The sequence below is a fragment of the Xenopus tropicalis genome, chromosome 5, assembly GCF_000004195.4.
Source record: "Xenopus tropicalis strain Nigerian chromosome 5, UCB_Xtro_10.0, whole genome shotgun sequence".
In the NCBI taxonomy this organism is placed as follows: Eukaryota; Metazoa; Chordata; class Amphibia; order Anura; family Pipidae; genus Xenopus; species Xenopus tropicalis.
This window is the reverse complement of record NC_030681.2, coordinates 6,554,279-6,571,167: the sequence shown is the minus strand read 5'-3', so window position 1 is coordinate 6,571,167 and position 16,889 is coordinate 6,554,279. Positions and strand designations below refer to the sequence as shown.

At 45.9% G+C, this 16,889-nt stretch overlaps 2 protein-coding genes across 2 annotated transcripts; one reads left to right on the top strand and one right to left on the bottom strand.

Annotated features, from left to right (window-relative positions):
• Positions 1–2,599: 2,599 nt before the first annotated feature.
• Positions 2,600–5,260, top strand: LOC100486157 (ankyrin repeat domain-containing protein 9). The gene has a single exon (XM_004914815.4). It carries the CDS (start codon positions 3,082–3,084, stop codon positions 4,003–4,005), a length of 924 nt encoding a protein of 307 aa, XP_004914872.1. The 5' UTR covers positions 2,600–3,081; the 3' UTR covers positions 4,006–5,260.
• Positions 5,261–11,161: 5,901 nt separating this feature from the next.
• Positions 11,162–11,971, bottom strand: LOC100486013 (ankyrin repeat domain-containing protein 9). The gene has a single exon (XM_031902226.1). The coding sequence runs from the start codon at positions 11,969–11,971 to the stop codon at positions 11,162–11,164; it is 810 nt and encodes a 269-aa protein (XP_031758086.1).
• Positions 11,972–16,889: the final 4,918 nt, after the last annotated feature.

The window sequence follows — 16,889 nt, the reverse complement described above, 5'->3', positions numbered from 1 at the left end:
TGTGAACACTGCAGGGGTAGAACAATGCAGGTATTAAAAGGTGTGAAAAACACAGGGGATTACATATTTAAACAATACAGAGGGATTACAGCCTAAACCATCAAAGCAGCCAGACCGGTGGGGGGCCACACAGAGGGGGACAGCACTGAGCTAGGGTATACAGCCTGGGGCCCTCCGGCCCAACAACTGCCAGCAATACCTTGTTTAGCCTTCACTTTGTCACTTATACCATGTGACTCACACACACAGAATGATGGGTAAGTGGGAGGGGCCTGTAACAAGTAGTTTATATGAGGGGTTCCCCATATCTAGGGGTGTTTGTCTTTGTTTATTCACTTATACCATGTGACACACACACAGAATGATGGGTAAGTGGGAGGGGCCTGTAACAAGTAGTTTATATGAGGGGTTCCCCATATCTAGGGGTGTTTGTCTTTGTTTATTCACTTATACCATGTGACACACACACACACACAGAATGATGGGTAAGTGGGAGGGGCCTGTAACATGTAGTTTATATGAGGGGTTCCCCATATCTAGGGGTGTTTGTCTTTGTTTATTCACTTTTACCATGTGACACACACACAGAATGATGGGTAAGTGGGAGGGGCCTGTAACAAGTAGTTTATATGAGGGGTTCCCCATATCTAGGGGTGTTTGTCTTTGTTTATTCACTTATACCATGTGACACACACACAGAATGATGGGTAAGTGGGAGGGGCTAGGTGTGTTTTGCCTTCACTGTACAGCCTATGTGGCTTCAACTACAACTATCAACACCAGTGACAGCCATTAGAGTTGTATTGAAACAACAACAACAGACCTTTAGCCAGTTGGTATCTTCAGTCTGTATGTTGCCCTACTGCCTTGTCCCTGCTCTCTCCATTTGCCCTGCTGGGACGCTTACCACCATGTTTTTTACCCACAATGCAGCATTGCCCCCAGAATGCCACTGCAGTTGAGGGCACGTTATCTGACTCGTACTTTGTATATTCACATTTCTGAATAATAAAATGGCATCAGTTGTGAATAAAAACATTCACTTGTTCAGTGCTGGAAAGTCACAGGAGTCTGGATTGAACTTGGGTTTATTTATCAGTTTTTCAATTTGGTGAATTCCAGTTTGTTTTTCTAAATCGAATAAACTCACATATCGAATGCTCGCTTATCTACTAATGTGCTAAACTTGTGCAATCAAAAAAACCTGAATGCCTTGAATTAAAAATAAGGCTTGACTTTGCCTACAACACCTCCCATTGACTTCTATAGAAACTCGCAAGCTTTTCAGCAGGTACAGAGAGATACCAAAAACTATGGCACATAGGGATTCCCCTGTACTAAGCACAATTCAGCAGGAACAGCCCCCTAAGTTTGCTCATAGCCTGTACAGAGAGATACCATAAAACTATGGCACATAGGGATTCCCCTGTACTAAGCACAATTCAGCAGGAACAGCCCCCTAAGTTTGCCCATAGCCTGTACAGAGAGATACCAGAAAACTATGGCACATAGGGATTCCCCTGTACTAAGCACAATTCAGCAGGAACAGCCCCCTAAGTTTGCCCATAGCCTGTACAGAGAGATACCATAAAACTATGGCACATAGGGATTCCCCTGTACTAAGCACAATTCAGCAGGAACAGTCCCTAAGTTTGCTCATAGCCTGTACAGAGAGATACCAGAAAACTATGGCACATAGGGATTCCCCTGTACTAAGCACAATTCAGCAGGAACAGCCCCCTAAGTTTGCTCATAGCCTGTACAGAGAGATACCATAAAACTATGGCACATAGGGATTCCCCTGTACTAAGCACAATTCAGCAGGAACAGCCCCCTAAGTTTGCCCATAGCCTGTACAGAGAGATACCATAAAACTGGCACATAGGGATTCCCCTGTACTAAGCACAATTAAGCAGGAACATCCCCCTAAGTTTGCCCATAGCCTGTACAGAGAAATACCAGAAAACTATGGCAGCATAGGGATTCCTCTGTACTAAGCACAATTCAGCAGGAACAGCCCCCTATTTGCTCATAGCCTGTACAGAGAGATACCATATAACTATGGCACATAGGGATTCCCCTGTACTAAGCACAATTCAGCAGGAACAGCCCCCTAAGTTTGCTCATAGCCTGTACAGAGAGATACCATAAAACTATGGCACATAGGGATTCCCCTGTACTAAGCACAATTCAGCAGGAACAGCCCCCTAAGTTTGCCCATAGCCTGTACAGAGAGATACTATAAAACTATGGCACATAGGAATTCCCCTGTACTAAGCACAATTCAGCAGGAACAGCCCCCTAAGTTTGCTCATAGCCTGTACAGAGAGATACCATAAAACTATGGCACATAGGGATTCCCCTGTACTAAGCACAATTCAGCAGGAACAGCCCCCTAAGTTTGCTCATAGCCTGTACAGAGAGATACCATAAAACTATGGCACATAGGGATTCCCCTGTACTAAGCGCAATTCAGCAGGAACAGTGTGCAGTCATAGGGGCCCAATAGTGGATCACAAAGGGAAATGGGCATTCTGTCAGATAATATTGTCCTATCATTTGGCTCCCATGACTGCAGATTTGAGCTCTATTGGCACTGTGGGTGCAGAACACAGGGGCTGCCCGTGATCTCCTCCCTATCAGAAAACCCCGTGACTTTTCCAGGGATCCGCTTGGTATATACTTAGCATATTTCTTCCTACACAGCAAAACCCTCTATAGATTGCAACCCCCACCCCCCATCCATTCACCACTGCAGGGAGCAGCAGGCTGGTGAGCCGACAGCAGTTTCCCATCATCCAAATGCAGCAAACGGCTGCGGGGAAACGGTGAGGGGCAGGAGAGTGGAGGAAGACTCAAGGTTATCGGATTAATGCCTCCCCACGGACTGATGCCCCTCTACATGGTAAGACCCCTTGCCCGCCTGTAACTCCTGCCCATCGTTGATGCCGAGGGAATCAGGGGGCGCCGGGGAGACAAGTGTTAACCCAGGCAGGAGGCTTGTTCTCCAGGAATAAATCAGCAGTGATGGTGGCATCTGCCCAGGCTGGGCTCCCTGGAAGGACTGTGTGACGGTGGCACATGAAAGACGTCCCTGGTGGAACCCCTACTGGGAAAACCATCGCCTCTTCTCTTTGTTTCCCTTCTCCCCGGGCGAGAGACATGTGTAGCAATCAAGTCAGCTTGCAGGATGAGCAGTGCAAGTACTACGCCTACATGTTCTACCAGGCGGTGCGGGACCAGGAGCCGGTGTGGAAACTGGAAGAAATGAGGACTATGGAGTATTTCCATTTGGAGGAAGACGCCAGCCTTAGGTGCTACTCGCCCTCCGACGCGCTCATGTACGCCGTAGTGCATAACCACCTACGCTACGCTCAGTATCTGCTGTCTCACTATGCAGAGGAAGCCTTGAAGGTGCCGGGCATCAAATTCTGCTGCTGCCCACCCTCGGCGCCCCATCTAGCCCTGGCCGTGACCTACGACCGGAGGGACATCTTGATCATGATCATTAAGGTGACCCACGAGCTGCCCAGCCTTCAGTCCTACATCAACCGGGCGAGTTGCTTCCATTTGTCGGACGGTAAAACGCCTTTGCACTTGGCCTGCGAACTTCTGAGCGCCGAGACCGTCTTGATCCTTCTAGGCAACGGGGCCTCTCCGAAAATAATGGACCGCAAAGGGGAGACCCCCTTGGACGTTATTCTGGAGCAGCTGTGGAGTTCCAAAGTCAACGTGGAGTCCAAAAAGCTCTGCCTGGATTATCTCTTGCTTTTCTCTTCTTCTCTGAACTTCAAAATGAGAGAGATGCTGAGAGACAACCCGGGGTTCTGGGGTCCCCTCCTGGGAGAGGACAAATTTAACTACCTGGTGGGCAAAAGGCCGGCCCGGCTGTACTTGGCAGCCATGCAAAGGATCCTGAAGTGTCTGCAACCTGCACACTTCCCGCAGAGCATCCAAGAGCTTCCTATTCCCCATGCGTTAAAGCCACTGCCGGGGTCAACTTAGCTTCTCTGCCTTTGGCCAAAAATGTAGGGAGGGTGGGATTTGGGTGGGGGAGGCGGAAAAAGGGCATGGGGAATATGGCAGCTTTGGTTATTCTAGTCTATTCCTTTGCAGATGGTTTTTAGACCTTGTGCTTGCTGATGGGCATTGCAGCATCATAACACTTACAGGGGCATATGGCTGTGGGGCAATAGTGGGAAGAAAAAAGACTAGCAAGATGACTGCAAGTGAACATAATTAGCTAGTCTCCAATCATCAGGGAGATACAAATCTAGTCCTGATGGTTTAAAGGGAAAGTAAAGCCAACATAAAGACAAAATAGTCCAACATATTACAGTATAGGCTGGCTGCACCGGTACTCATGGGTTATTTCCAGCAGCCTCAGATGAGGGGCATTGGGTAATGGTACCGTGTAGCTTATGGCACATATATCATGGCCTGTGTCCCTATGAAATGATAAAATAGGGCTTTGATGCCCTAAATGTTTAAGCCCCATTTGCTTACCAATGTCCTCCCCAAGCCTGGGGCATATATATATATAGGCCATGCTCCCCTCCCAAAAATACCATCATTTACACTGGGCTGGAGCACTGCACTGTGGTAGATGGAGGGGAGCAAGGTGGCAACAACAGGCCACGATGGTGACAGTAGGGCAAAAAAGTGACTAAGAAAGGTGGAGATAGCAGAACTACAAAAGTAGGACAACAATACGGCAAAGTAGGACAAGATGAAACAGTAGCAATATGCAACCTGTGGCCCCAACGCTGCTGTTTAGGCACAACTCCCTGCATCCTACAGCTATAGGCTCCATTCCTCTGCCCACCCTAGAGCATGTGTGCCCAAACCTTATGCAACATCTAATAGCCCGGGCACTAATAACAAACTGGCATGTATTCCCCTCGCTGCCATCTCATCTATAGACCCCTGCTCCCTTAGTGACTTGGCTTGATGAATATGCTATGGGTCTGTATGCAATATATATATATATTTATGTTTGCTTCTGTGTATATACATATACAGATATTTGAGCCAATCGGCAACCTATATATATAATTAATATATCGACAGGTGAAACCTGAAACAACCTTATTTATTTATTTTAATATTTTTAACGAGGATTTATAGATATATTCGCATTTTTTTTTTTTAAATTCATACGAATGTATCGGAAATGATCTGCATGTCTGAGAGGGGGCGAATTGGTTTGTATGGATTGGCTTTCCCGCGTTATGGAAAATAAAAAGGATTTAAGGAGAGACTGGCAGCTTGTTATTGTGGGTGGGTGCGGCTGTGGGACAGTATGAAGCACATTGTACGGGGTCCTTGCTAGAGAATTGGGGGTCCCTATATCTACAGGTATAGGATCCATTATCCGGAAACCCATTATCCAGAAAGTTCCGAATTACGGAAAGGCCATCTCCCATAGACTCCATTATAAGCAATTAATTCTAAAAATTATTTCCTTTTTCTCTGTAATAATAAAACAGTACCTGTACTTGATCCCAACTAAGATATAATTACCCCTTATTGGGGGCAGAACAGCCCTATTGGGTTTATTTCATGGTTAAATGATTCCCTTTTCTCTGTAATAATAAAACAGTACCTGTACTTGATCCCAACTAAGATATAATTACCCCTTATTGGGGCAGAACAGCCCTATTGGGTTTATTTAATGGTTAAATGATTCCCTTTTCTCTGTAATAATAAAACAGTACCTGTACTTGATCCCAACTAAGATATAATTACCCCTTATTGGGGGCAGAACAGCCCTATTGGGTTTATTTAATGGTTAAATGATTCCCTTTTCTCTGTAATAATAAAACAGTACCTGTACTTGATCCCAACTAAGATATAATTACCCCTTATTGGGGCAGAACAGCCCTATTGGGTTTATTTCATGGTTAAATGATTCCCTTTTCTCTGTAATAATAAAACAGTACCTGTACTTGATCCCAACTAAGATATAATTACCCCTTATTGGAGGCTAAACAATTCTATTGGGTTTAAATGATGCTTTAATGATTTTTTAGTAGACTTAAGGTATGGAGATCCAAATTACTGAAAGATCCCATATCCAGAAAGCCCCAGGTCCCGAGCATTCTGGATAACAAGTCCTATACCTGTATTATATAACAGCAATTAGTACAATATACACTATATACAATATAATACGCCCTTTATCTACATCACTGCCCCCTTTATCTACATCACTGAAGTAGGAGCTGCCATACTGTTCCTCACTGGAGCAGCCCCCCCAGTTGCAGGCAGTGATTACAGTATTACAGCAGGGGGCAATTTGTCGTGGGTAATGCCAGGGTGCTTGGGTGACAAATGATTACTTCCAAGCCCGGCCCCTCCTAGCTGTCGGCGTTCCCTTCATTTCACTCGGGGGGGGGGAAAGCTATTTTATTATTTATCAGTGCAATGTGTTTGCAGTGAAGAAAAGAATGCTTGAATGTATTTAGTTGCCCTTTAAAGATAAAGGTAAGTGCCCCTTTGATTCATTTTCTCTCTCTTCTATTCACCCTACCCGTTTCTGGGTGACACCCATCGCCCACACCCCCCCCTTTTGACCTTTGGCACCCTGATTTGAAGTATGGGGCCCCTGGCCCATCGGCCTATCCAACTGCGTGGCACCACATATCCAGCCAATAGTCCCACAGGATTGTGTCTCTTTTTAACCCCTCTATCTCCATCTTTTATTTTCCCAGTTTGGACCCCCTGCATCTTCTCTCTTTCTGATAACCCTCGCTTATAGGGGTTATTCACCTTTGAGTTAACTTTTATTACGATATAGACAGTAATATTCTGAGACAATTTGCAATTGGTCTTCATTTTTTTATTATTCGTAGTTTTCTTTAATTATTTCAGTTTGTGTTCTGCGGCTCTCCAGCTTGGCGTTTCAGCAGCTGTTTGGTTGCTAGGATCCACATTACCTTAGCAACCAGGGTTTGGTTTGACTGGAAGACTGATATATGAATAGGAGAGGGACTGAATAGAAAAATAAATAATGTAAAGTAACAATGGAGCCTCAGAGAATAGTTATTTGGCTCAGGGGTCAGTGACCCCCATTTGTAAGCTGCTACTACTAAAATATTGGCACAGTCTCATTAATACTGTGTTTATTTTCTTTCAAATTAGGATTTTATCCATGTATTTTTACATTTGTTGTGCTCTAGCTAAATCACTCACAGGTCTCTCCGACCAGCAGTGCTGTAAACTTTTCAGGTAAAGGCCTCGTGCCCATCACAGGGGCACAGCACCCATCCTTCTCTCTGCCACCCCCAGCCGTCAGTAGGCAGCTCAGCAGGGCAGGGCCTCATCGCCACAAACCAAGTGATAAAGTGCTGGAAGAGCTGATACTATGGGTAATGGATCTGACTCCCATCCTGCAGCTGTTCTTCTACTGATATTCCAGGTACCCAGGGGAGTTGCTGGGAGTTATATATAACTAATGGAAGTCTATAGGGCTTATTCATTTACGCATGTTTTTGCCCACAATGCAGCATTTCCCCCATTTATGTTCCCTGTAACTTAATGTAAATGCACTGCAGCACAATGCACCAATATGGATCTAATGTACCAATTCCCCTGCATTTGTGTTAGAATTCCCCTGCATTCAGCATCAACAATGCATCTAATTCCTGTGCCGCAAGTAAGTTGCACCTACTGACCTGCTAACAGAACCCAGGGATTAGTGGCAGGCACAAACTGATGGTAAATCCAGAGGTTCCTTGGATCATTGTGTGCAATAAAACTGAAGGATATTGATGTCAAACACATTCAAGTAAAAAAAGAAGCTAATACATAGCGGAAATGTTTATTATAATGGTATAGTTCCAGGGGTGCCCAGGGCACAAATAAGCACTCACCCCAAATCCCCCCTAACTGGCCTTCAGGCTGGGCCCCCTTAGCCCATAACAAGGTTACAGATATATAGAAACATTGGGGTAACAGTCACCCCGCTATAGTTCCAGGGGTACCCAGGGCACAAATAAGCACTCACCCCAAATCCCCCCCTAACTGGCCTTCAGGCTGGGCCCCCTTAGCCCATAACAAGGTTACAGATATATAGAAACATTGGGGTAACAGTCACCCCGCTATAGTTCCAGGGGTACCCAGGGCACAAATAAGCACTCACCCCAAATCCCCCCCTAACTGGCCTTCAGGCTGGGCCCCCTTAGCCCATAACAAGGTTACAGATATATAGAAACATTGGGGTAACAGTCACCCTGCTATAGTTCCAGGGGTACCCAGGGCACAAATAAGCACTCACCCCAAATCCCCCCCTAACTGGCCTTCAGGCTGGGCCCCCTTAGCCCATAACAAGGTTACAGATATATAGAAACATTGGGGTAACAGTCACCCCGCTATAGTTCTGGGGGTACCCAGGGCACAAATAAGCACTCACCCCAAATCCCCCCTAACTGGCCTTCAGGCTGGGCCCCCTTAGCCCATAACAAGGTTACAGATATATAGAAACATTGGGGTAACAGTCACCCTGCTATAGTTCCAGGGGTACCCAGGGCACAAATAAGCACTCACCCCAAATCCCCCCCTAACTGGCCTTGAGGCTGGGCCCCCTTAGCCCATAACAAGGTTACAGATATATAGAAACATTGGGGTAACAGTCACCCCGCTATAGTTCCAGGGGTACCCAGGGCACAAATAAGCACTCCCCCCAAATCCCCCCCTAACTGGCCTTCAGGCTGGGCCCCCTTAGCCCATAACAAGGTTACAGATATATAGAAACATTGGGGTAACAGTCACCCTGCTATAGTTCCAGGGGTACCCAGGGCACAAATAAGCACTCACCCCAAATCCCCCCTAACTGGCCTTCAGGCCGGGCCCCCTTAGCCCATAACAAGGTTACAGATATATAGAAACATTGGGGTAACAGTCACCCTGCTATAGTTCCAGGGGTACCCAGGGCACAAATAAGCACTCACCCCAAATCCCCCCCTAACTGGCCTTCAGGCCGGGCCCCCTTAGCCCATAACAAGGTTACAGATATATAGAAACATTGGGGTAACAGTCACCCCGCTATAGTTCCAGGGGTACCCAGGGCACAAATAAGCACTCCCCCCAAATCCCCCCCTAACTGGCCTTCAGGCTGGGCCCCCTTAGCCCATAACAAGGTTACAGATATATAGAAACATTGGGGTAACAGTCACCCCGCTATAGTTCCAGGGGTACCCAGGGCACAAATAAGCACTCCCCCCAAATCCCCCCCTAACTGGCCTTCAGGCTGGGCCCCCTTAGCCCATAACAAGGTTACAGATATATAGAAACATTGGGGTAACAGTCACCCTGCTATAGTTCCAGGGGTACCCAGGGCACAAATAAGCACTCACCCCAAATCCCCCCCTAACTGGCCTTCAGGCCGGGCCCCCTTAGCCCATAACAAGGTTACAGATATATAGAAACATTGGGGTAACAGTCACCCTGCTATAGTTCCAGGGGTACCCAGGGCACAAATAAGCACTCACCCCAAATCCCCCCCTAACTGGCCTTCAGGCTGGGCCCCCTTAGCCCATAACAAGGTTACAGATATATAGAAACATTGGGGTAACAGTCACCCCGCTATAGTTCCAGGGGTACCCAGGGCACAAATAAGCACTCACCCCAAATCTCCCCCTAACTGGCCTTCAGGCTGGGCCCCCTTAGCCCATAACAAGGTTACAGATATATAGAAACATTGGGGTAACAGTCACCCCGCTATAGTTCCAGGGGTACCCAGGGCACAAATAAGCACTCACCCCAAATCCCCCCCTAACTGGCCTTCAGGCTGGGCCCCCTTAGCCCATAACAAGGTTACAGATATATAGAAACATTGGGGTAACAGTCACCCCGCTATAGTTCCAGGGGTACCCAGGGCACAAATAAGCACTCACCCCAAATCCCCCCCTAACTGGCCTTCAGGCTGGGCCCCCTTAGCCCATAACAAGGTTACAGATATATAGAAACATTGGGGTAACAGTCACCCCGCTATAGTTCCAGGGGTACCTTAGTTATATAATCATATTAAGGATAATAAATTAAATCTTTAATGATCCCATCACACACATTGCAGGAGAGGGGGTGTTGGTCGGACGGTGGCTGACAAAGGACAAACTGCAGGCAGAGGTTGGTGTTAGAATGTAACGAGATTTACTGTCCCTTCTTTGTTTTTCCTGATTTACCTGAGTAACAGCTGTGTAATTGCTCCGCTCAAAGGCCACAAACAATGCAAATAATGGCCGGCCCTTCAGAAAACATGGTTTGTGTGTGACTGATCAGCGCTAACCGTTGCTATGGGTTACCTGTAGGGTAGAAATGTTGTTTCTCTGGGCCCCCAGTAACAGTGAGATGCCCCCTTGGGCGGGACTAAAAAAGCATATTTTATACTTTAATATTAATTTAGTCTCTTGTTGAACTGCAACTCCCAGAATGTGTCAGAAATGACACAGCCCCCCCCCCAACACTAATACAACTTACCCTTTTGTGTAGCATTAAAACACTGCATTTTATTTCAGTGAATTGGCACAAACAGCAGAAAATGATTCACAAATTACTATTTCATAAGAAAACAAACAGGTCAAGATACCAGAACTACCCCAATACCCCCGCCCCATTGCTGCCCATGGGAATCAGATAAAAAGGGCAATATGTAATGTAATACAGGGACATTTCTATGGAGCGAATCCCATTTTCTAGTCATTTCCATAGGCAGAAATAGTGAGGAGGTATTGGGGTACATTACGCTGCCCTTGGGCACAAAAAAAAATCTAAATTACATATTGTCACATGATGCCGTAACAGGTATGTGGTTGCTAAGCAACAGCATGACCGATAAATAAGAGCGGGTCTAATTACAAAGATAAACAATAATGCAATAAAATAATAAAAATAATTATACATTTAAAAAACGTACCATAAAATATCCATAGATACTATATAAAAATATAAAATCAGGTTGGTTGCCGGGGTCGCTGACCCTACGAATCCCGTTGCATTTAGTTTAAAAAGCAGAGATTTCATAGATATTTCAATTATTTCATGTAAAACACACACAGTATTTTTTTTAAAGGGGGACTATGCCTCTGTGGGGGCTGAAAGTTGCAGTTCAGATGCAGCTGGGGGGCCACAAGGCCAAATGTCCCTGATTTCGGTAGTCGAGTTATGGCTCCTTGGGTTCCCATGTGTCCAACTGGGCCGGCACCGGCTTTAGTGCCGGGGGAATGGGAAGCGCTAGGACGCTGTGTGGGAAGTCGGAGGGAACAAGACATCGTAGGACGGTTTTCATGGCGCACAGACTGAGTGGCAGAGGGGCTTTCCCTATCAGGTAACGGTACTCATCCCACCCTAGCAAGTTGCCCCAGTATTCCTCATTGCCCCTTAGGGTGGCTTTGGTTCTGAATGGCACCGCTGGGGAGAAGAGGAGGAGGTAGTGAAGGCAGAACCTCTTGGCGTCCATGTTGACACTTGAATCCCCCAGTTGCTCCAATACAATATCCAAGGGGGTAAATCCCCCCGAGTCCTCAATATTAGGGTCTGCCCCTTTGCCCAAAAGCATCAGCACGGCGTCCGCGTCGGCCATGCCAGTCGCTCGGTGCAACGCGGTCCTCTCCTCCCACCCAAAGCCGCTTTTCTGGTTGACGTAAAAAGAAAGAATGCCCAAGTGTTGGGCAGCGCCCAGGATCATATTCATGATTTCCTTCCTGTCGTATTCAACGGCCAGCGCCAAGTGGGGGGCACCTCGGGGCAGAGGGGAGGCTTTCATCCATGGAGTTGCCAGGGCGTCCCGGGGGTAGTGGCTGAGAAGGTATTGGGCGTAGCGGCGGTGCCCGTACATGATGGCACAGATCAGCGCCTGAGAGGGGGAGTAATAGCGATCCTTGTCTTCTTCTTCCCAATAGAAATACGGCTTGGCCCTCATGTTCTCCAGTTTCCACACACCCACGTGGCGCTTAATGGCCTCCAGGAACATGGTGGGCACACAAGGGGCAATCCTTCTCCTGTTAGAGGCTTCGGTAGGGGGAGAGTCAGCTCAGAGGGACGAAGCCAGGCAGATTCTGCTTCCCATATAATTACCCATCCCTATAGGAACCTTCTGACTCCCGGAGGGGGGGGGGGAGAACTGACAGCTTATGGGAGGGGCCAACTGGATCCGCATCAGTCAAGCTTGTTTGTCTGCTTTGTCCCCTCCCCTCCCTCCGCAGCAGCCACCACATACTACTATAATATAAATATATATACTATAAAGGTATGGGACCCATTATCCAGGATGCTCGGGACCAGGGGTTTTCCACGGATAAGGGGTCTTTCCCCTTCGGATCTCCTACCTTAAGTCCACAAAAATATTATTTAGACAGTAATTAAACCCAATAGGATTGTTTTGCCTCCAATAAAGATTAATTATATCTTAGTTGGGATCAAGTACAGGTACGGTTTTATTATTACAGAGCAAAGGGAATCATTTAACCATTAAATAAACCCAATAGGGCTGTTCTGCCCCAATAAGGGGTAATTATATCTTAGTTGGGATCAAGTACAGGTACTGTTTTATTATTACAGAGAAAAGGGAATAATTTAACCATTAAATAAACCCAATAGGGCTGTTCTGCCCCAATAAGGGGTAATTATATCTTAGTTGGGATCAAGTACAGGTACTGTTTTATTATTACAGAGAAAAGGGAATAATTTAACCATTAAATAAACCCAATAGGGCTGTTCTGCCCCAATAAGGGTTAATTATATCTTAGTTGGGATCAAGTACAGGTACTGTTTTATTATTACAGAGAAAAGGGAATAATTTAACCATTAAATAAACCCAATAGGGCTGTTCTGCCCCAATAAGGGGTAATTATATCTTAGTTGGGATCAAGTACAGGTACTGTTTTATTATTACAGAGAAAAGGGAATAATTTAACCATTAAATAAACCCAATAGGGCTGTTCTGCCCCAATAAGGGTTAATTATATCTTAGTTGGGATCAAGTACAGGTACTGTTTTATTATTACAGAGAAAAGGGAATAATTTAACCATTAAATAAACCCAATAGGGCTGTTCTGCCCCAATAAGGGTTAATTATATCTTAGTTGGGATCAAGTACAGGTACTGTTTTATTATTACAGAGAAAAAGGAAAACATTTTTAAAAATGTGCATTATTTGATTAAAATGGAGTCTATGGGAACTTCCGTAATTCTGTGATTTGGAACTTTGGGTTTCCGGATAAGGGGTACAATACCTGTGTTATAAAATCAACTTCTCATATGTAATATTTTTATTTCAATTTACTCCTTCTCCTATTTCTTTCATTCTGATTAGGGGGGGGGGGTTATGTAATAAAAGACACTAAATTTGCCCAGGAGCAGTAACCCATAGCAACCAATAAACCGTTACTGGTTCTCTTGTCTTAAAGCAAGCGTCCTATTGGTTGCTATGGGTTACTGCTAGTGGGCAAACAGTGTCTTTTATTACATATAGGGGTAAAAGCTAACAGGCAAAAGGACGGAGATCCTTAGATTGTAAGCTCTAAGGGGCAGGGACCTCCATCCTCTTGTGTCTTTGACTCTTAACTTATTGCAACTGTATCTTGTATTCATTTGTATTTATTGTTATGCTGTGTATTTATCTATTATTATCTTAATAACCCCCTGTTTGTATTAATGTATTCTACTGTACAGCGCTGCGTACATAAGTAGCACTTTATAGATAAAGATATACATACATACAGATTCCTGCCCCACAGAGCTCACAATCTAAATGCTGTATGTCATTAAAGAATGATGGTAATCATGATAATAAAAATAATAATAATAATAATATAGCATTAAAATATGAGAAATAGAAATGCACTTTGCTGTCAGGTTACATTTTAAAGGGTAATGCGAGAAAGGAAAAAATGATAAATTAGACCCTTAATATCTATGGTATATATTGCTTGGGGGGGGGGGCACGTGCAGACAGGCTTACATGGGGCGGAGCACAGAACTGATAGCAAAAGGCTCAAGGAGTCATCCAATCAACGTCAATCATTCACTCACCCTGTCAGTCACACATTCAGCCAATCACCCGCCCTCAATCTGTTATTGTTTCTAATGGGAGGCGTTAATTTTGATTCTAGGGGATTCTGACGGGAGAGTTTACCCTTTATTCTGGGGGGGGGGGGGGGGGGGTGAGATAATGGTTTATTCTGATGGGAGCAATTAGTCTATTCTGGGGGATAATGAGAGATAATTGCATCGTAATTAGGGACTTTATCCTCTATTTTGGGTGATTTTCATTTTATCCTGTTTTTAGTGATTCTTATCCCAAGATGGGATTGAAGGATAATCCATTCAGAGATGTAGTTCTGATTGGTCGGCAGCTTTGCCCCCACCTTCTGCCTTTCTGCCCTAATGATAATCATTTTATAGTACAATCTGAGGCTCCTTTATATATGTTTATACTGAGTTTTTAATGTATTTTCAAGGGGGCTTCTAGAATAACGGAACTGATGAGGGCGAATGTGAGAGGAATACATTTATTATTCACCCCCAATAAAATTAGTGCAATAAAATAAGTTCAGCTACAATTTGTTTCCCACAAGACTGTATTTTCCAGGAACACTTCCTGCTGCTGCTGCTGCAGAGGGAACCAATGTGCCCAGCTGAGGTAGGAACCTTTACCTGTTCGTAATGCGGGACATTCATGGAACTATCCGGGACAGCGGGACGCGCCATAAAAAGTGGGACAGTTGGGGGGTATGCAATTGTGCCCCAGTCGTTGCGCCCGTGTAACCCTTTCTTGGCACTGATTTCCAGGGCCACACTGGGGCACAAACAGGAGAAATCCCAAGCCTCCGCTAAGGGGAAGATTTGTGGGGTTTGGATAATTTATGTGCCCCCACCCAGGGCTAAACCATGTACTAGGGGGCAACAACTCCCTGGGAACTGTAATGGACAATAATGGACAATGGACAATAAACAGCACAATATGTAATAATGAAACGAATTGTAATATATCAGCAGAATAATACTGAGCTTGAGCTGCTGGGGGAGAGAAAGGCTTCCTGGGATCCTGAGGGATCTACTGCAGGTGTCACAGAGGCTGATGGGAAATCCCACACCCAGATCCAGTGTACACACTGGTAACTCACTATAAGTCCTAACTACCCTACAGGGATTACTCTCCCAGCAATAGCTCAGGCAGCTGCACTCGTCCTTTACTTCTACTCTTCTGCCTGGGAAAGATCTGCCTCACTTTCATGTCTTTTTGGCTCCAAACCTCTCTTTAGGGAGGCCACAAGGTCAGAAGCAAATCCCTCCTGCTGATTGGCCCAGGCTGTGACTGGGAACTGTCCCTCTGCAGTACAGGCGGCCGCCATGTTTTTGGTTGTCCCAGATTTAAAGTCACAGGGTTGTGTGTTCAGTGTAAGTTAGCCCTTCCCTACAGTACATTTGCAAATAAGTGATAATATAAAAATAATACATTTAAAGATGGAGACAATAAGGAAATGTGGTGCTAATGGGATAAGATAGCGAGAGCAGGAGACATTGGGGCAAGATAAATACAAGGGATAGGATGGAGACAGTAGGACAAGATGGAGACAGTAGGACAAGATGGAGACAGTAGGGCAAGATGGAGACAGTAGGGCAAGATAGAGACAGTAGGACAAGATGGAGACAGTAGGGCAAAATGGACACAGTAGGGCAGGAGGGAGACAGTAGGGCAAGATGGAGACAGTAGGGCAAGATGGAGACAGTAGGTCAAGAGGGAGACAGTAGGGCAAGATGGAGACAGTAGGGCAAAATGGACACAGTAGGGCAGGAGGGAGACAGTAGGGCAAGATGGAGACAGTAGGGCAAGATGGACACAGTAGGTCAAGAGGGAGACAGTAGGGCAAGATGGAGACAGTAGGGCAAGATGGAGACAGTAGGTCAAGATGGAGACAGTAGGTCAAGAGGGAGACAGTAGGTCAAGAGGGAGACAGCAGGGCAAGATTGAGACAGCAGGGCAAGATGGAGACAGTAGGGCAAGAGGGAGACAGTAGGGCAAGAGGGAGACAGTAGGGCAAGATGGACACAGTAGGGCAAGATGGAGACAGTAGGGCAAGATGGACACAGTAGGGCAAGATGGAGACAGTAGGGCAAGATTGAGACAGCAGGGCAAGATGGACACAGTAGGTCAAGAGGGAGACAGTAGGGCAAGATGGAAACAGTAGGGCAAGATGGAGACAGTAGGGCAAGATGGAAACAGTAGGGCAAGATGGAGACAGTAGGGCAAGATGGAGACAGTAGGGCAAGATGGAAACAGTAGGGCAAGATGGAGACAGTAGGGCAAGATGGAGACAGTAGGACAAGATGGAGACAGTAGGGCAAGATGGAGACAGTAGGGCAGGGTGGAGACAGTAGTACAAAATGGAGACAGTAGGACAAGATAGAGACAGTAGGACAAGATGGAGAAAGTAGGACAAGATGGAGACAGCAGGGCAAGATGGAGACAGTAGGACAAGATAGAGACAGTAGGGCAAGATGAAGACAGTAGGACAAGATAGAGACAGTAGGACAAGATGGAGACAGTAGGACAAGATGGAGACAGTAGGGCAAGATGGAGACAGTAGGGCAAGATGGAGACAGTAGGACAAGATGGAGACAGTAGGGCAAGATGGAAACAGTAGGGCAAGATGGAGACAGTAGGGCAAGATGGAGACAGTAGGACAAGATGGAGACAGTAGGGCAAGATGGAGACAGTAGGGCAGGGTGGAGACAGTAGTACAAAATGGAGACAGTAGGACAAGATGGAGACAGTAGGACAAGATAGAGACAGTAGGACAAGATGGAGACAGTAGGACAAGATGGAGACAGCAGGGCAAGATGGAGACAGTAGGACAAGATAGAGACAGTAGGGCAAGATGAAGACA